General features: G+C 36.9%; 1 protein-coding gene across 1 annotated transcript in view; it reads right to left on the bottom strand.

Annotated features, from left to right (window-relative positions):
* emc2 (ER membrane protein complex subunit 2) overlaps positions 1-18,649 on the bottom strand; it is a 34,085-nt gene extending 15,436 nt beyond the window's left edge. The window contains exons 1-5 of the mRNA XM_065298536.2: positions 18,550-18,649; positions 16,024-16,137; positions 8,651-8,715; positions 7,536-7,621; positions 6,087-6,144 (exon numbers count right to left, since the gene is read on the bottom strand). Coding sequence (XP_065154608.1) covers positions 6,087-6,144; positions 7,536-7,621; positions 8,651-8,715; positions 16,024-16,137; positions 18,550-18,589 — 363 coding nt within the window. The 5' untranslated portion in view covers positions 18,590-18,649. The remainder of the gene's footprint in view (positions 1-6,086; positions 6,145-7,535; positions 7,622-8,650; positions 8,716-16,023; positions 16,138-18,549) is intronic.
* Between the last annotated feature and the right edge of the window lie 2,938 nt (positions 18,650-21,587).

Here is a 21,587-nt window from a genome sequence, read left to right on the forward strand (position 1 = left end):
CGGTCAGACGGCCGTTAAGAACCCACCTCTAGGGATTGCAAAGACAACCATCGTTCCCACAGGGTGAAGAGGAGTTGACTCTCAAGCTGTGGTATACCGAAATGACCCGACTTCAAATTCACCCTCAAATGAAAGAATTACCTGCTACTGGTTTTAAACGAATCGTTCATGTAGAAACTTCTGTCAGCATCTACTAAACATCACATTGTTTCTAACCTATATGCTTATATAGCTTTGGTGAATAACAGGAAAATTTAAACATTTTTGATATTTTTTGTTTTTGTAAATAATAATAAAAGTAAACGTTGAATCAATCGGTCAAAGTTTGATCCAAAGACAGGGCCAATGAAAGGAGATGGTACACTGAATGTTTGTGACAGAGTCTATTTACTTTTATTGTATGTAAAAAGGTTACCATTAATCCTAACAGAAATGAAAAAAAGATTGGTACAACCCATAAATGATTTACAACAGTGACAAAAATGATTTAAATCGCAGTTTAGGCCATACAGTTTTTTTGAATGAAAGTGGTTATGTTTTCGAAATAGTACTGAGAAAAAAAATGTTGGGAAACCAGATTTAATTACAAACATCATACAAATATGAACAAAATGTAATTGGGCACACATTTTGTTTCAGTTTCGATTAAATTTCCAGCTGTGTTTGACCTTTAAAACTCGATTTTATCATGCATAGTAATTGCGTGCAATACTAAGGGTCAACCTCAGGAGAATTCTCATTGACCTCAATTGCTTTCACAAGCAAAACCATGTTTATCTTGTTAAATTATGGTCAGGGTGAAAGTGCTGAAATTCAACAAATCAAGTAACCCTGCTGTGTCAATCAGAGTTAAAATAAACTGTGTGTTAGCTTTAAGTTTTTAGAAAATGGGGACTGTGCTAAGTGAGCCCGAGAAGACCACTTCCACTTAATAAGTAAATAAATAAATAAACTAAGGAGAGCTGCTGGTGTGGTTGAAGCAAAAATGTCAAAAATGTAACAAATGATGTTATGACCAAACTAAAGTAAGATGGATAGACAGGCATATCGACAAATAGATCGCTAGATATTTGGCAGGAATCGTTTCTCCAAATCATTGCTGTAGGTATTGAACCATAATGGGTATGGAAGGTCTAGGAGTTCTAACATTTTTTGGACACCACCATGGCAGAAAAACCGTGTGCAATTTTTGTTGATTCAACAATTTTGGTTAATGGGTACCACATCTATTCAATAGCCTATAATTACAACAGTTGAGTTTCCAATCTCAGCTCGGCACGCTGAGATGCCTCTCAAGTCCTCATCGCCAATTTTCCGCCATTTTCTTGGATCGTGCCCTTGTCCCATTCCAGTGATCATGTTAAAAACCAGACTTTAGATAAGCCTTGCCTCAACCAAACATTTACAGACAGGTGACCCAAATGATGTCATCCCTCCTACACCACAACCTCTGCCACCCCGCCTGCTTTCCAGCCAAAGAGGGATGGATTGTGGGAAAAATGGTGTGGTCGACACTGCACAAGGGCTTCATTTTATTCCATTCCCTCCCTTGTTTCCAAAAGAGCTGGATTTGATGGGGAGGTAGCTTGCATTTAGAGATCAGGAAACAGGCAAATCCTATTTGGGGCCATCGAAGAAATCTGGGCTGAACCTAATTGTGTCAGGGTAGGGTGGTTCACATGGTGCCTGCCCACAACGTTTCCACAAGAGGTGTGCATCGTACCATTCTCAACAAGCACTGGGCGTGAAGATAGTGGGAATTTCATGCTTTTTGCAGCAAAAAACATCCCCTTGATGCCTACGCTGATGGTCTGTTTTGGTCTTTTATAGGTGTGATATCATCAGGAGGTTTTAGTGGGATTTTTCACAATGCACAAAGAACCACCAAAATCAAGTTCAAACCAGATCAGCTCCTGAACGACCACAGTCACACAATCCCACAGCATGACATTTCACAGTTCCTGCAATGAAGCGAAGGTTTAAGAATGCATGTGTACCGTCAGCCCATTTCACTTCATGTCCCAGACCTTTCGGTGCAAAAAATGACGGCTGTCTAAGTGATCATTCACAAATGCACATTTTCTTTTAGGAGATGACGGTTGCAGTCGGTTTCTGAAAGAGACTGGTGAGGTAATGAGACGTGGTTGGACACTATTTTCCAGTGATTTTCCTGCTTAACTGTGTGTAAAAAGATCATTTCATTACATTGATGATGACAGTGCACATTTAAAAATTTGGTTAAATGACATTCTCAAACAGAACTGTGGAGAGAAAAATGTCATTCGGACATGGAATCAAGGTTTTATTTCCATGTCAAAGTATAAATATATATCGCAAAACTTCACAATGAGGTTTCATTTGTTAAAACAAGTTAATGCCTTAGCTAGCATGAACTAATAATGAACATTTGTTTTGAAATGTGTTTTTACTAAATTAACATAAGTTAATACAAATACAGTTGTTCATTGCCCATTTTATTATATATTTAATGATACTTGTAAAAAATATGCATTGGTAAATTTTGGAATGCTGTAGAATTATTAGTTCATGTTAACTAATGTAGTTGACTAATTGTTAACAAATATAACTTTGACCCAAGACCTACTTTTATACAAACAAAAGGCTTGTGGTTCAAATTTTTATAATAACTGCATGTAAACGCTGTTTTAAAAAAAAAAAATTCTCCCCGCAGGTGTTCAGTAACACCATATCATATTTTTTCTACAAAATGCAAAAGTTTACGAAATCACACTACTGCCACAATTGTTTTGCAACAACTTTTATTTTTACAAAACACCGGGAACAATGGGAAAAATAAGTCTCATATCTTTTAGATGTTAACAGAGGGGCAAAGCGATATGATTACTAGATTGCAAAGACTAATGTAACCACACTGGTTTGATGATATCATTTTCATGGCATTCTTCTCAACTGCCCATTTACACGCCGTTAAATATGCTTGCAATTTAAACCCTGATCATGGGAATAGGCAGAGTGCCTCTGCTAAAAGCACAAAAAACAAACAGAGCAGACCTTTTGCTTTCAGATGGAGAAAGACGGATTGGACTGTTCGGTCCAACTGTAACAGACAGAAGATATTTTAATAAATGACGGTAAGCACACACTTGAGTATTACACCATAGTCAGTGGGTAACGTCAACTGCATGCTTACCACCATTATATCTTCTTGTGTTCAACAGAATCAAGAAACTCAAGATTTAGAACATAAGGGTGAGTAAAAGATGACAGAAGTTTTATTTTTGGGTGAACTACCCCTTTAAATAAATATCAGTGATAATGATAAAACAAATACAGGGGACAGGTTGTGAATTTTTGCTTGTTTATTCTTAATGCCATTCCAGCATCTATGGCTATATTCATAGTGGGAACTAGTTAATTCAAACACCAGTAAAGGGCAATATAGTAGTTTGTAAGTCCAACAGCGCCTTTACGTCCGTTTTAATATATATTTTTGTGGCGCCGTCAACGTGCAATAACACATGCAGAACGCTAGTAGCCAGTATCCACACGTGTAACCACAGTAGCAGTGCAACAGCCAAAGGAGCAGCTTGGTCGTAAACCCACAAATGAAGAAGAAGCAGCTTGTTGTGTATGTTTTGAGAACACCAGCAAGTAAATAGACAGTGACTTTTGTTGCAGTTTTAGATAAATCACTCCCTGGCCTATCTTTGTCCTTACGTCGCAAACCAAAATTATTTTTTTATCTGACGGGAGGGGTTCTAGAGGACCAATCACAGCGCTTGCGATCCACGAAGAATGGACACGTTGTTACAATTTTGGCGATTTGCGGGTCAGGCTACACACAGCCTATGCATAACCTACAGCGTAGACCTTAAGCACGACTATAAATTACACTTTAATCCACAATCACACTGGGTTGGGGGGCCATTTGGCATTCCCAATTCACCTAACCTGCATGTTTTTGGCTTGTGGGAGGAAACCAGAGGATCCGGAGTAAACCCACGCTGACAACGGGAGAACATGCAACATCGACAGGTTGTGAATGGTAACAATAACCCAGTCAATTAACATGCTTGATATCGATAACATGACAAATAATGCTTTATCTGACAAACATCAATGCCTTTTCTCCAGTGACCCTCAGCTAGCGCTGGAGAAAACAGGAAAATATAGACTGGATTTGGTGGACAACAAAATTTTGCGTATGATGCAACAAAACCTCTATGTGTTTGCAATAAGCAGACAACAAGGTGTGGAAAGAACTGAAGCGGAGACGTAACTTAGAACCCTGCCAGTTCAGAGAAAATGTTTCAAATAGCTACACATATAAAATCTGTGTGTAAAGACGGCACAAAAATTTGTTGTGTGTTATCAGGGCAAGGCCTTAAAACACCTTAAAAATGTTAAAACATTATATTGCATGGACACATGTAAGAAAACAGGCCAGGTCCAATGTGGTTTTAGGTAAAAATGGATGGGAATAAATACAGAGCATACTTGAACACTATAAACCACTTGACTGAAACTCAATACATATTTTGTGAAAATAAAACAGATTGAGTGTGTTGTGCCAAGACTTGAGAAATCAATAGTAAACTGTACATTTGGGCTTTTAAAACTGAACCTAAGTGATGTTTAAATAATAAATAAGTTACAACTGAACCAAACTTATAGTTATCAAAAGATAAAATGTTTAATAAAACGAATGAAAATTCGGGATTAGGAAAAGCTATTAATCCTCGTTTTTAAAAGACAATGCAGAAATTGACTAGCTCAGATGCAAAATCCTCTAAGTGCGTCGGACATGTTTTTCGTAAATGAGCATTTTATTATCAGAATCTTAATAGATTTCTGAATTGCCTGAGGCCGGCATTCAGCGTATTTGAAGTGTAAATATTCGATGAACATATGAAGAGTTTGGTTCCATTTTGACTAATTTCGGTAAAAATTCGTTTTCTATCCCAAGAAAGTGAAAACTACTATTTTCTGTTACAAACTTTTACATAGCATCTTTAGGTTATAATAACATTCAAAATTCAAATCCATAATTTGATTTTCAGAGATTTATTATAAAAACTGATTCTTTTTTTCGCAAAATGCAATAAATCCATGACAAGTTTTTTTTCTTCAAAATGGTATAAATTTATTGAATCGATATATAAATGTGCATTTATCTTTGCCATGTTATATTCATTTAGTTGACTAGTGGTATACACTGATTAAAAAAAATCATCCTTGAGACATTGTCGTTGAACTGTGTTGACAGCGATCAGCTGTAAATTGTTTTGGTCCTGCTCGATTTTCATTGACTTTGAGTAAAATAATGGAAAGTTTTTCATAAGTGAGAACAAGCAACAGCGCATTTTTCCTTTGCCTGAGTGCCACTCACGTGAGTTATTCGAATTTGATGGCTTACATTTCTTCCCCGCCACAGAAAACCACCACAGGTTTATCAATGCCATCAAAATTACTATTTCGTTTTTGTTTGTTTGTTGATCACGAAGTACAAAGTAAATGAGAGAAATTAGGATTCTCTGTGTATTCAAAGCGCCGACATTGTTTACAATGTGTGGAATGGTGCGCTGTGATTGGTTGAGCGGATTTATTTCCTTCTGCAGAGAAGGAGGACTGCCGTTTGTCACGGTTTGGAAAAAAGGGAGAAAAGATGACAGAATAACACGGCAGATATCGGATTTTGCGTAAAATTAAAAACTGACTTTTTAATACTGACCTGATACAATACTGATTTTGGCGGCAACTTAATTTTTTGAAATGGCATTTATCAAGTTTTGAAACCAAACTCTTCATATAAACTTACCGAAAGCATTCTAATTTTTGTTTATGGGACTTTTGCATCTGAGTTATTCAATTCTTGCTGAGGTAGCCTCCAGCATGTTTAATGCTACTTGAGTGCACAAATCACTGCTCTTTATTTAACATCACACACTCTGTATTGTGTCTGCGTGTGAGTTCGGGACAGGGCTGAAATCACTGAAGGGGAGAGAGAGAGTTGCATCTACCGCAGACAACTTTAAAAAAAAACCTAGGTAGATTTTACGCAGCAAAACAAGTTTTAACCACAATCCCAGGATTTTTTTGCTTACCGTATTGGTCTGGTCATCCTGCAGTATCGAGTCGTACAGCTTATTGGCGTCCTCGTACCTTGACCGGGAAAGAGAGATCACATTATGGGGAAATCACCAGGAACGTCAGTCATGTAAAATTAGGTGGTAGGGGTATCAAATAAAGTTCACGGTAACTTTCTGTATACAGAGCGCTTTGTTTCTATTGTGTCCGAAAATACGTTTTCTCTGCGTATCTAAGCGGCAGAAATAAACAGCAATTACCGTCCCTGCTCAAATGGCCAGTATTACGAGTGGTTTACTAGCTCCACGAAGTGAGTAATCCACAAACATGATTGCCTGCACTTTAATTTACCTCTAAACAAATCAGCCGCACTTCTACCACAAATCAGGCACCGTTTCTGAGAGCCCTGTTCTTAAAAGGCCTTCCGAACAGAGACGTATATGAGTTACAGATGCAAAAAAATAAATAAATATTCTGCATGCACATCAGAGCATCGCCCTTCAACCTGAACTGAGCCTTGGAGTGCGCCGGCTGTTTGGAAAGAAGTTGTGAATTACCACGCTTAACTCAAAGTGTATTCTGAGTAACGATGCCACAGGCACTTCACTTGTCAAGTTGAATGAGCGTGGCGGGATGAAATCGAGCTCGATTTTTTATTAGCGACAACCTGCGAAGCTACGGCCGCGTGATCAAAACTTGTTTCAGCCCTCGAACGACAACAGAAGCAGCTCTGGTTCCCATTATCATCGAGTTCCAACGCCGCTCCTTCTCTCACATCCACATTAGAGCTCAATCACTCTCTGGCACATCTCACATGGCACCAGCCGCTTCGACTTACTCTGTTTACGTAGGATTGAGCTTTGTGGGAGCGGCGAGGTTGAGCGTCTGATGGCAATTAGACCCAAATTTGCAGTTTATTTAATACTTCAAATTTGACCGTGCAGGGGCAATCACTTACAATTACGAAACGACTCCTGGCGTAAGTGATAAACAAGTCGAAGATATGGTGACCAGACCGAGCAGACCTGAAAGCCTTTTGAAATTCTATACATTAACATCAATTTACCGCTGGCTTAATTGTTCGCTCAAACGCATAGGGAGAGTGGAATTCTCCAGGAGAGAAAACAGAGACCGTAGGTTTGCAAGACTATGACCGCCTGTGTTTTTAGGTCGGACCTGGCTTGTTTTCTCTTCCACGGAGACAAAGAGGTGGATGGAGGGACCCCTAGAAAAATTATGGGAAAGACCGCTTTTGTCATCGGAATTCCTCGCTCAGACGAAAGAGCCGCCGCAGGAATATCAATGATTGAACCGATCTCTCCCGCTTTCCTACTTAGCAGAACCGAAGGTGGCTTACAAAATAAACAGCCTCCCTTCCCGGGTATCCTGCCACGTATCCCAGAACCCCCCTCCCTTGCAGCTAATCCAAGGCCGTGGTGTTAAGAGGGTGCTGTGGTGTATCATACCTTTCCAGTGCCTCCAGCCGCATCCCTGCTAATCGCTTCACTCTTTGACTGTCTGAAAAGTGCTTCTTCAGCTCATGTAGACAACCCTACGCAAGAACAACAACAACAACAGCGGGTTTGACCGGGTGAACATGCACGCAAAACTCATTTATCAAGGTTAGCAAATAACAGCAGCTAATATCAAAAGCAAAAAATGCAATGCATTCCTAAATGTATGTTCCCATGTCGTACAGATATGTTGTTACTGGTCATGAAGCTCAAACAAACAATGCACACGAGAAATCATCATTTTATATTTTGCATCAGAGTTTGAGCTTGCTGTATTATACAGACCTCACAAATCATCTTTCTGAGGTGATGAAATGTGGCCTTCGAACATTTTTCACCCACAGCATTTAAAACTTTAAAGACATATACTAAAATGTGTGATGTGACTAGTCTGACAAGACAATATTATAGAGAAGGTTTCTGCTGACCATAAAGTGAAACAGTAACTTTCCTGTCCGTGGGTGCCATGATAAACAGGCCGGCCATACAGCAGTGAGGGAAGATGTGAAAAATTGCAAGTGACACGGGTGAGAATTTAGAACGCTGCCCAGCGGGATCCCGCAATTCCACATTGGCTACTATAAAAGACAGAGGCAGGATGCTACTTTTACCAGCTCTTTCCTTTCGAAACGAACTTTTTTCACACAGTCATGACTTGGTGAGGAATGGTTACTGTCAATTCCAATGTTTTTCTGGTTCGGATGGAAAGTTTGCTCTGTGGCTTAACCCGAATGACCCATTATGCTCACAGACGCTTTTTCCCGCTGTTTTCCTAGCCGCTGGTTAGAACCTCAGAAAGTGACTACTGTAAGCATCTGAAGTCAACAAGGAGGGTCTATCTAATGTCTTTTCTATAGCTGACACCACACAGTACCTCTGCTATTTTTCACCGCGCCCCTGACCTTTAGCAAAGCTGTTTCTCCATAATGATGTGTTTCTGAAGGGTAAAATAATTTCAAATTTGGCGAGCGGGGTGACAAACTAGCGTATCCTGTGAAAGCTAATGTTGTGCAGGTGAGCGAGAGAGCAGGAAAGAGAAAGTCACTTAAGTGTTAAAAATAACTTACCTCAGCCAAATCATCACGACTGCAGTCCAGCGCAGCGATCATCACTTGCTCGTAAATTATCCAAACTGGGTACAGGAGACAAGCATTAAAAACGATACCATATTAGTAGGTAAGTTTAGCAAGGATGATGAATTAACATCTAGCCCATGTGGACGCTTTAAGCAAACTGTGACATTTTCTTTCTGTGTAATTGGAAAAGACAATCTTCAACATCCATCAGCAAGGGAGTTTATCTTCATAATCTCTGGGTGTGGGCGAGCTGGCAGCTCTTATGGAAACGGTCAAGAATATCACACTATGATGCCAAACAAAACTAAGACGCTGATTTTTGACAAGAAAATCTTAGAATGCTCATCAGTTTCATGTAACGGTTCAATAAAACACAGCAAAGGGTGAGCGGTTTTAACCCTCTATTTGTTATGCCATGCTAAAATTAAACAGCCATGCACTGATTCACGAGTAATAGGACAGAAGAGGCTACAGAACAACAGTAATAAATACATGCATATTTTTGGGGTTAATCTGTTAAACAGGTATAAATATATTCATGTACATCTGGCTGTAACATTTCTTCTTCTTTTTTTTAAAGATTACTCAATGCAAGTCAAATCTCAGGTAAATACCACCCTCAGGTGTTTCTGTAGCTTAACTGGTAAATCATTGTGTTAGCAGTGTAAAAAGTCGTGGGTTCCAATTAGAGGTCTTCTCGGGTCCAAAGAAATGTACCCGACCCAAAATGACCCGAATCACTTCATACCCGAACCCGATGTGCATAAATAAAAAATTTTTAAAGAAAGACCCGACCCGAGACAAACCCGAGAAAATTAGACCCGAGTCCGACCCGAACTAGTGAAAAAAATGTTTTTACCCGACTGGAACCGAATGTAAACGGCACTGACGTGTGTGCATTCTGCAGACCCACGCACAGCAGTCAGACAGAAAGAAACTCCGGTGGTCTTGCAACCAATTTGGCGAGCTGCTCCATTCGTTTTACTTTGTTATCTGACGACGACACCAACGTAACCGCTAAAATTTAAATTTATAATTGACTGACATGTTTGTCTCAACGAAAATGAACTTTCCGACAACCACACAATGCCGCAAGCGCTCTTGGCAAACAGATGAGAGGTTTGAAAAGGACATTGACGCACACAGGCGAGAGAGTTCGGGTCTTCTCGGGTCCGTTCAGAAAAAACACATTCATTTTTAAATTACCCGAGACCCGATGCCGCTATTATTGTGCCCGACCCGTGTCCGAGGCACATGTGAAACTTTTAGACCCGAACCCGATCGTGTCTCGGGTCGGACCTCGGGTTTTCGGATCTAAGTGGACCCGTGAAGACCTCTAGTTCCAATACCAGGAAATACACATACTGATCAAATGTACAACTTGAAATTTAATGTAAGTCACATTTTCTAGTTTTTCTTAAAGATCACTCCGGGCCTGGGTGTTCCTGTAGCTCAGTTGGTAGAGCATTGTGTATATTAGGGATGCCACTAGCCTAGAAATCTAGACGCACCCTAGTGGCCGCAAAATATATTTGCTGCCAGGGTTTAGTCTAGGCACTCACAATACACTTAACAGCTCCAAAAACCAAAATTTGGTCAGGCCAATCACATCGTGTGTAGCGTCTGTGGGGCGGGCTTAACATGATGACGACAGAGCTGCGACGGTTCCTACTTGAAAACAAAGAATGGCTGCTGCTGCTGGCGAACAGCTTTCTTTTGAAGCGGCTTTGGCCGCGACTCTGGAGGACTTAGACTTATGTTTTTCTTTGAGAGAAGAGCAAATAACCCTACTGAAGTCCTTTTTAAGCAAGAAAGATGTGTTTGGAGTTTTGCCAACTGGTTACGGTAAAAGTTTGCGTTGCTCTGATTGGTCATAGTATATCCTATTGCGTGCAGAGGCATTTTGAGGGACAACCTTATATCCCGCCCCTTGCATTGAGCCGTTTGTGTGAAGAGTTGCCAGACCTTACATCTTGATGTAGGTCTGGCTAACCAGGCTAGGATGCCACAGTTTTCAATATAATATTGAACTGTTTGGTTCGACCCTCATGGTCCAATACGCGCATGTGAATTGCGGTTGTTCGGTTTATCCATGTAAATCTGTCCGTTTTATATTCCCTGCACTTTGGTTACTGTGTGCGCGCCTGCATGATCTGCGCACTGGTATATAAAACTTTAACGCCTTACAGCGAGTTGATATATATATATATATATCTTTAATCTATATCTATCTATCTATCTATCTATCTATCTATCTATCTATCTATCTATCTATCTATCTATCTATCTATCTATCTATCTATCTATATATATATATCTTTAATCTATATCTATATATCTAAATATCTATATCTATCTATCTATCTATCTATCTATCTATCTATCTATCTATCTATCTATCTATCTATCTATCTATCTATCTATCTATCTATCTATCTATATATATATATATATATATATTAAAGATGCACTGATATGTTGGCCAATAATCAGTATCGGACAATAAAAGCAGTTTTTCCACACTATCGATAGTTTAAAAAGAGCCTACAGTCATGGCCGATATATCCTGTCAATGGAAAATGCAATGAATTTTAGCTCTGTGTGTATAGACCCCTTAATCGCCTACGTCACTAAGACGGCACCACTCTAGCTGAAGGCAAAACATAAGTAGGAACTCACAGCAGGCGGCTAAAAGTTTGAGGTTTTGACTTTAAAATATTGTCTTCTTGTGTTTTTGGCTGCCAGAATAGCAGGAACAGCACTTTTGGTTCAAAACTAAAGTTTTACCGGATCCCGGCAGACATTCCTTCACAGAAATCAAGAAGACAATTGTGTTTGAATGCAATATGGTGTACAGTCTAGACGGAGACGATCATAAATAATGCTCGTGTTTGCAGTGCACACTTCATATCAGGTAAAATAATTTATGCATGTACTGGTGTGTTGGTTTTATCTAGTACAAATCAGCAAGTTTCTGTTTTTAGGTAAAAAGTCTCCAAACTTCAGCGCACCCCAAATGAAAAAATACTATAGTATATTTTATTACCATAGAAAATGTAGTAAAATTACTCTAGTAAATACTGTCGTGTTTTTAAACCATACTATAGTAAATGTACTACAGTAAACTGTATTAAATGTACTACAGTAATTTATAGTAATTTAACCATAGGAAATGAAGTAAATTACTCTAGCAAATACTATAGTATTTTTGAACCATTCTATAATAAAGTAAACTGTATAAAAATACTATAGGTAAACTTACTATAGGAAATGTAAAATTTATCTAGTAAATACTATAATATCCTATAGTATACTACAATGCACTATAGTTTACTATAGTAAGAACTAAAGTATACTATGGTACTTACTACAGTTTATCAGTTTACTATGGTATGTGTAGTAAGTAAATACTATCATATACTATACTTTACTTCAGTTTACTACAGTTTACTATAGTAAATACTAAAGATACTACAGTATTTTTTCATGTAGGACTAGCTAGCTTAAATGTTAAACAAACATACAGCGATAGATGTGTGTGTCCTCCTTTGAATGGTCTCTTAAAATAATCCACATTGCTTATCATAGTTAGCCCAGCGATAGGTTACATTAGACAGTAAACCTTGACAAAATTACCCAAACCACCCGAAAGTAATTCATATGTTTAACCTGGTTAAAATCATTTTAGTTAATTTACAAAAATAGCTGTCATGGTCCTGAAGAATCATGGGCTGTACATATTCGGACAGTTCCGAACCTTCTTCTGCATCCATGTTTAATAATAACGCTTGTCAACATTGCGTCCGCGCCTCTTTTTGCCTCCAGCTAATCCCCGCCCACCCGGATACGTTGCAGTGTTTACAAACTTTTAAGGGTTATATAGAAAATGAAAAAACACATCACTAGTTAAATGTTCAATATTAAATGGTCATTATATGAATGAATAACATTCAGAAAATTTAATCTTCAGAATTTTGTTAATGCAAGTTAACATAACCACCAAACTATTTGGTATCGGCATTGGTATCTGCAGAGATAAGTCTGAATTATCGCAGTGAATAAGAACAGTGGATATCTAATTTAGCTACTTGTTTTTTGGTGGTTGCAATAGTAGCACCTACATAAAAATTTAAATAAAACTTAAATCTCAATAAAAATCTTTTTGAATGAGAGAGGTTAATCTACACCGCCTTTCCTTAAAATTAAAAAAATTAAAACACGATTTACAAATGCATTGTAACTCTGTTAACTCATCTCTACATTAACTCTAAATATAATTCAACTGCACCTGACAGGAAATTAAAAATCTTACAACATATAATACAAAACTTGAACAGAGCAAGTGCCACTTGCCGTTTTATTTTCATCATAACTACAGATTTGTGGGCTTGGTTAATAAATCCAATTAATGGAGTTAATGCTCCATAACAGACAACTGTGTTTTGACAAGCATGCTCAAGTCAATCGGCTGAATGATTTCAAAAGTGTTAATTGAAAAACAACAGTAAAATTCTGCAGAACTGATATGCCAGAACAAACAAACGCCTGGAGCTTTTTTGCTGGTTTTATGATTCCAAGTCTTGCTTTGATAATTACCATCTTGTTTCACAGCCAATTTAAGAGCTGGTTTCCATAAAACCAAGCTGTGTAAAGTGTTTACCCCACTCTTTAAAGGCAGTATGAATCATACAGACAACAACAAAAAGCAGCCGACAAGACTACATAACGAATCAATAAAATCCACCGTGAATCAATAAAATGCAACTAGTCATCACACAGCAAGTGCTTTTCCTTGAAGTCAAGGCGCAATACCAAATTTCACCACATTCTGACATTTCAGTGATGAGAAAACCAATCCCTAAATGTTCACTCAACTTCCTTGATTAGATAACAGAACCATCTAGCAAATTTTAAACATTTCCTAAAGCCACAAAAGCCATCATTATTTTTTCGTTTTCGAATGTCAGTACATGCATCACAGAAAATTTATTTCTGAGGGCCATTTGGCAGCTCGCGACTTGGCTTTTTCATTGTTGTTTGCAAAGATTCCTCAAACAGTGGTGATCTTCTCTAACAAAATGGCAAAAATACATTTAATAATGGTTATTTGAGATCTCACGTGGTTTTAAAATAACAATACAGATGAATGCAAAAAAATATTTGAGCAGAAAAGAGCTCAATTTCTACAATTGCTAAACCAAAATTGTTTTCTAGAGAAGTGAGTTTTAAAGCCAGTATCAAGGATCACCTCTTAGATAATGATTTTAGCTGGCTTTAGTGACTAATGACTATGTTTGATAACATGACTGCAAGACTTCACCTGCTTGTCTAGCTTAGAAACAGATAACATAACTGACCAAAGCAAATAAATATTAAACCATCTAAGATTTTTCTGTATAATCCCATATTTTCCAGTATTTTTGCAATTGAACCTTTAAAGAGAAATCAAGACCAGAGAAAGTAAAAATGTTTTTCTTTTAGCCACTGCAGTTGTCATATTTATAAGGTCAGACAGTACACAACAGAGTCTTAAAAAATATAAAATATGAATTTGCATTATAATTATTACTTGAAGTTCAGTCCAATCATGAAGGCAATTGTTACAATATCTTCATTAATATTTACACATTTAGTTAAAGGTGACATATCATAAAGACTTTTTTCATGTTTAAGTGCTATAATTGGGTCCCCAGTGCTTCTTTCAACCTAGAAAATGTGAAAAAGATCAACCCAGTAACTTTGTTTTGGTAAACCATTCTCAGCAAGCATGTGGAAAAAATAGGTAATTGAAATTTGGCTCCCCTTGTGATGTCAGAAGGGGATAATACCGCCCCATAATCTGCACTATCCAATTACGGCACTGCCATTTAGTGCAGAGATCAGCTCATTTGCATTTTAAAAGTGGCAATTTTAACATGTTATAATAAATTATCTGGTATTTTGAGCTAAAACTTCACACTGGGGATACCAAAGATTTATTTTCCACCTTAACTCTTTCCCCGCCATTGACGAGATATCTCGTCAATTAAGAGAAAAAGCTTCCCCGCCAATGACGAGATTTTCCGTCTTTCCGCAATACCGCTATTATCCACCAGGTGGCGCCCTTCCGCAACTTTTTAAACCCGCAGTATTGCCCTATGGCAAGCTAGTGCATGTCCGTGTCTGTTTTAAAGATCGCTCTGAATGAGATCTCTATGAAAAGTCCGTCACAAAAATGGAATTATCTCTGCTTTTTGCTCAAAATATGGTGTTTTTGCAAAAACCAACCCATATTCAAAAGCTGATTGCAAAAGAACCACTAAAGGTAGGATGAAACGGTTTATTTTGTTTGAAAGCAGAGGGTCTGTTCTTTCATTTGGTATATTGTATGTTTATATATTTAAAGAAGAACATTTTCTGGAAGGCATTAAACTTTGGTGAAAATCATGAAAAACGCTGGCGCTGGCTGGCAATTTTTTTTAAAAACGCTGGCGGTGAAAGAGTTAAAAAGTCTTGTGAAACGTCCCCTTTAAATAACTTATTTAACTGATGGAAAGCAACTGATGCAGAAACATACATTTATTGCTATTGTGTATTCAGGTTGAACATACAGTACACTCTCAGAAAAAAGGTCCATAAGTTGTCACTGGGACGGTACCTTTTAAAAAGGTCCTATTATATACTATTTTGGATATGCACCAATATGTACCTTTGAGGTACGAACATGCACCTTTTAAGTAAAGGTACCGCCCAGTGGTAACTTTTGCACCCTTTTTTCTAAGAGTGTACTTAAAGTGCACTTGCTTTCGGCTGACTGTAACAAACTTCTAAACACAAGGTCAAACCTCAGTACCCAAGGTTTTATGCGTCATTTCAAGTGAGTCATCCGTTCGGTGAGGTAGTGAGTCCTCTGAGTGATTAAGTCTGATTCAGACAGACGACTCCTGCGTTTTAATCGAGAGCGAACTCCGTTTGACTGGGTATGACGCTTATGGCCATCACTATGCATTTGGCAGATGTTTTCATCCAAAGCAACTCAAGATATTCAAGTGCATTCAAGGTATACATTTGCAGTAAGTGGCTTCCTTATGTCTCAAACTCATGACGTACAGGAACATTATTGAATGAAATGAAAATCTATGTAAGAATTAGCATCGCCTGCTTGAACATATCCTTGCTCTTACCGCAAGGTCATTGGCCTATTATATAGTATATAATGAATATAATACCGCTCACAATAATGGTCTATCAATCATATTCATTTTGGAACTGTCTCCTGTGTCGGTTTCCTTTTGAAAAGAGCAAGTCATCAACATTAAGTGCAATGTAAATAAGACAATGATGGAGACTTTGTGTTTTGTTTGGGTGAGACTAATTGTACTTACTGTCATCTCCCAGTTTCGATGCATGCTCACTAATCAGCTCCTCACCAACTTCCACAATCTGCTCACTGTTCCTGTAATTCTCTTCTCTCCACTTACGGAGTTTGTCACGCATATCTGAAATGTAATAAAGAAACTCATTAGCCACTGAAACCTCTTATTTGTTTTTGTGCTTTGATTTAGCAATTAATTGAACAATGAGAATGAAATGCTATTTGACTCAGTCATCCATTATGACTCTAAACTCGAATTTCCCTATAAAATCAGAAAAAATCAGACATAAATAAATCAGATAAAAGGATTCAACACCTTAACAATGACATATGCATACTGATGATAATGGAGTCAAAATATATGTTAAATACAGTTAGGGTTACTAAATACTTGGGCTGCCTAAAGGTTATTCGCGACTAATCGTTTGCAGAATACAAGTTTTTGTTTACATAATATATTTGGGTATATACACACACACACACACGTTTATATTTACATGATTCTAACCTTAATATTTATAATATATTAATATATTTTACATTCACTACACTGGTTGCCTGTTTGTTTTAGGGTGGATTTTAACATTTTGCCCCTCGTTTATAAATCCCTGAATAAATCCCAACCCACTAGATACCTTCGGTTTTCCAACCAGGATCTATTGCTTACCCCTAAGTTGAGTCTTCAGTGCAGGGATGATTGTGCTTTCTGTATTGCTGCCCCCAGTCTTTTAATATTTCTAAGTCCAGGCTAAAGACATTTTTATTTTCAAAAGCGTATGGCTGGTGGGATAATTTATTTAATTTTATTTAAGATTTTATAATTTTTCTGTTTGTTTGTTGTGTGTTTTTCTGTTTTTAATGACCTAATGGAAGGCACATTGGTAGACGAAAGTTGTAATTAATTGTGCTATATAAATAAATTGTCGTTGTCATATATTATTCTATTAAGTACAAATATTTATTATATAAATTGATTTTTTTTCTTAAACTTATACATGCATGTGTGTGCATTTATATATACATAATTATTAGACACACACAGTATACTAGGGCTGGGTATCGATTCAGATGTTCCAGATCGATTCGATTTCAATTCGCAAGCTATCAAAACGATTTTCCTTTCGATTCTGATACTCGGATCGCTTTTTATGCTCGATTCTCGATTCGACTCAATGAATATAGATTTAATACAAATACTATATTAATAAAAAAGAACAGTGAACATAAGTTTACAAGTGGGTAATTAATAAAAAGAAATTATACAAACCTGTATATTAAACTCTTATTTTAGGTACATTACAACAGAACCCATGTCTAATTTTCAAATGCATACAATTATGTTAAATAGTAAATACAATACAATTTTGATGCAGGATAACAATTGTATGCTGAAATAAGTCAGAACAGTCGCATTCCTTGATCAAACAGGATCAGGTTATTTCATTAAAAAAAAAATCAATTTGTGGCCTTTGAGAATCGATTTTGAATTGACCACGTAAAAAAAAAACGGTTAATCGAAAAATGGATTTTTTTTGCCCAGCCCTACAGTATACCCACAAATATTATATAGTCACAGCTTATGTTACAAAAGTTGTTATGTTACTAATTACAAAAGATACCAGAAGCTGTGCATAGTGCCTACAGTCCCCATTTTTAAACAACTATTTGTAGTGGGTACAAGTACATGCCATGTATGGCTTTTTATAACCCTAGTAAATGTATGATTTCTATAAAACAAATTGTGGTACAAAATAAAACCAGAAGCAAAACACAATTCGTAAGTACTTATTCCATCAAAATAATGACTTTGATTTTCCTAATTGATATGATAGCATAATAGTTTATGTGACATTTACGTATACAAAATTATACAAATGTATGTGACATATACTATTACTATAGTAAAACCTAGATTTTGTAATGGTTTGGTTTGCTACTTACTGTACAGGTCTTTAGATTTAGATTATATGTAGAGGCACATAAAATAAACTACATATAATCATATCAAATATCATATCAGGGACCATGGTTATCATTATGAGTATCAATGAATAAAACTTGTTTGGGAGATTTATGAAGAATCAAAAACAAGAGTTGATCATAAGCAAAGTCTTTTGTTACATGGTTTATACGTGTGTAATAACATACATGATCAGACTTACATAAACGGAATAATCTTTAATTAAATAACTCGATTATCGTTGGTACATAAACACTGTTAGCAATGCTAAAAAATAGTCACAGCTGTTTTCGAAATGAGTTATCATTGCACTATGCATCTCGTGTTTTTGTGAGAATCTTAAATTAGGATAAAATCGCACTGTTGTTTCATTAAACAGATTATATTACTAGCCTGTAACGTTAGCATCATAAGCTAACAAGCTACTTGGGTTGCTATGCTGAATGAAAAGCGTAACAGCTAAGAGGTTAAAGTCACAGTACGTTTAATAAATAAATCAATTGGATTATGAAACTTAAATACATAGATATACTAAAACAATTCATACGTGTTGTTAAGAAAAACAAAGTTATTTACCTTCCCAAGTGACATCGTAGAGCTCCGATACAGACGACATGTTTTTAAAGCTCCGCCTCCCTTTGCGCTGATTGGAGGATAGTTATGACGCCGAGGGTTAACGCTGTACAAAGGGTCAAAGAAGGGCAAAGACCAAAACCAAACACAAATCCGTGGATTTCATTACTTTCCAGGCTTGCTTATTTTATTATATGGTCTACTTATGTTTTAACCAAAGTTTGACTTTAATATAATATAATATTATAAAACGGGAAAATGTTTAGTAATTCAATTCCAATTTATCTGTGGCACTGTTCACAATTTTACATTGCTGCACAGCAGCATTAAAGAAAATACATTTTAGAAAAAAAAAAACAGCAGAGGCATACTTATATAAAAGTGTATTGTACTGTGAAACAGATTAAAAGAAATTATAAAATACATGGTATTAGTATTGCATAATGCACATATTTCCATTTCTGTAACCCATCATAATTGTGTTTTTTTAATTTAGTACAATTCTGAGCACATGTACAGAGCATTGAACTAATATAAAATTACACGCCAAGCTTCGGTCAGACTAACATCAAATCATGTCTTGTTTTATGTCCTGTTTATTTCCTTTCTGGCATTGCCTATCATCGAATATGTAAAGTGGATTTGGTAATGACAATCTGACTTTGTGTTTCCTTTGAAGTGAAGAATATTTACTTCCCAAGCTTTAATGCGTTTTATTACCACAGAGAGTCTATGTAGCGTTTGTAAAGGTTACTGTGGTTTCATGTGCTAGGTCTAATTTTTTCTATGTGCTCAACTGGTCTCTTAGGAGCTGTGGATCTGGCGCAGTCTTTGCTTCAGTCTGCTGTGTCTACCACATTGCGCATTTAACCAAGTAGACTCAGCACATGCTTGTTTATAGCAAATTTTTCATTTCATCCCCATTGTCGCTGCTCATGTATTGTTGAACCAAAAAGGTTTTTACTTCATAAAGGCCACTGCTAGTGTAGTGATATAGGAAGAGCACCTATAATATCATTGTCTCTCTGCTGGCACGGATAAGGAGTAAAGAACAACCCATCTCCAATGCCAGGTTCAGTAAATCCAGTCTAAAGTCATAAATCATTGATTTAACATCAACAGATATTACATTTATATTTTCACGTAATGATCTTTAAATTATGTAAGATGATTTTATGTAGAAAACTGTCAGAAATTATTTAACATTGTAAATATCGCACAATTACATTACACAAAAAATCTTTTAGTGTTACCATGATAAGTCAATTTTTTCTGAATAAAAAAAGTATCTGACATGCATTGTTAAATAAAAATGGTCAAAATAAGTACCCAGCTGTTACTTGGACAGGACTCTTTAAAAATGTCCTAATATATATATTTGGTACCAATATATACCTCTGAGGTACTAATATGAATACTTTAGGCGCACTTTAGGTGTACTTTTTGAAAGGCTACTGGCCCAGTGAAAACTAGGGACCATTTTTGGACATTTTTTGGACAGTGTGGCACATTTGATTGCGTTAATATTGTGACTATACAGACTTATTGATCTTATATTATTGGTTATTAGACCTGTACTGTAAAGTCAAAATTATACAACTTGTAATAATCTTAACTGGCAATGACACAATGTTAATGTTGTATAATTATTGATTCGTCACTGTGCTTTTTGCTGTAATATTAGTGTAACCACCCCATGAAAAGCGTAATCTATTAATGTATGTGCTATTTTTTTTTTGGTCTGACTCTAAAGGTCAATTTTAAATGTTCAGCAATCCAGACAGCAGTCTCCCGGAAGTTGTTGAAGCTGAAGACATCTCTTGTTCTACGACTGTCTTTACAGGTGTCAGTTTCATTTACAACTGGCCATGCGGAAGTGCGGAAAAGGGTTGCACATGCTCCGTGTTTACTTTGGAGCTCAGTTTCTTGACAGAAGTGTCACTATAAGGAGAGATCAAAAGCAACCATTTAAAAAACCTAAACGGTGCTTCTTTAACTACTTGTTTGCTTAGTTTTCTGTGTCTTTGGACACATGTGACACAAGGTTTCCAATCACAGGTCTGCCTGCATGCGTCCACAAAAGAGTGCATTCAATTGAAATCCTCTGTTCGGACATTTTATTTTGATTTCTGACAGAAGTATTTATGGCTACTGATCTCTTGACACAAGCAGTTGTAAGGGCAAAATCCGGTTCAAATGGTGAGGTGTTCTGTGGCTTTAAACAACCCCTAAGCTTTTCCAGGCATTTTAATTTTATTTTTTGAGCAAAATCTTCCAATTACAGCAAATGAAAGCAGATGCAGTTTGCAACAGCATTTGAGATCACCCTTTGGAACCCACTGGCTCGTGTTTGCTCATTTTAACCACAGGTTGGCATTCAACCTCAAACAAATCATACACGTGACCTCAATTATGACCTTTGTCTGTTGTAGTGAAGCTTCTTCCACAGCATTATGACCTTTAGTTCTTCTATCCAAAGTGTGAAATCAGTGGCAAAACATTATGGCAATTATTTATTACCCCGGACTCCCTGCCGACACACAAGCGCATGCTTTGTTTTACTCTTTCTCCTGCTGGCACAGGCATACACTTTGCCCTGAGGTAAAAGCCCTCTTGATTTTGATTTTCTCTTAAAACACTAAATAGCGAAAACACAGCAGCACTTGCAGAAACACCTGTTGTGCACTATGACATTTAACAAAACACTAAATAAGAAAAACAAAAACACTGCAGCACTTTCTGAAACACCTGTTTGTTGTTGTGTACTTTGAATTGTAACAAAATTTAGAAATAAATCCAAATATAGTGCTTCAGCACTGCTTTATTTTCACAAATTTCACTTTAGGACATACCATATCAATCTAGAAAACTGTGAAAAAGATCAACCCAGTAACTTAGTTTGGGTAAACCATTTTCTGCAAGCATGTGAAAAAATAGGTAATTGAAATTTGGCTCCCCTTGTGATGTCAGAAGGGGATAATACCACCCCTTAATCTGCACTATTCAACCACGGCTATTTGTTCAGAGATCAGCTCATTTGC

Source organism: Paramisgurnus dabryanus, chromosome 13 (assembly GCF_030506205.2).
Source record: "Paramisgurnus dabryanus chromosome 13, PD_genome_1.1, whole genome shotgun sequence".
NCBI lineage: Eukaryota > Metazoa > Chordata > Actinopteri > Cypriniformes > Cobitidae > Paramisgurnus > Paramisgurnus dabryanus.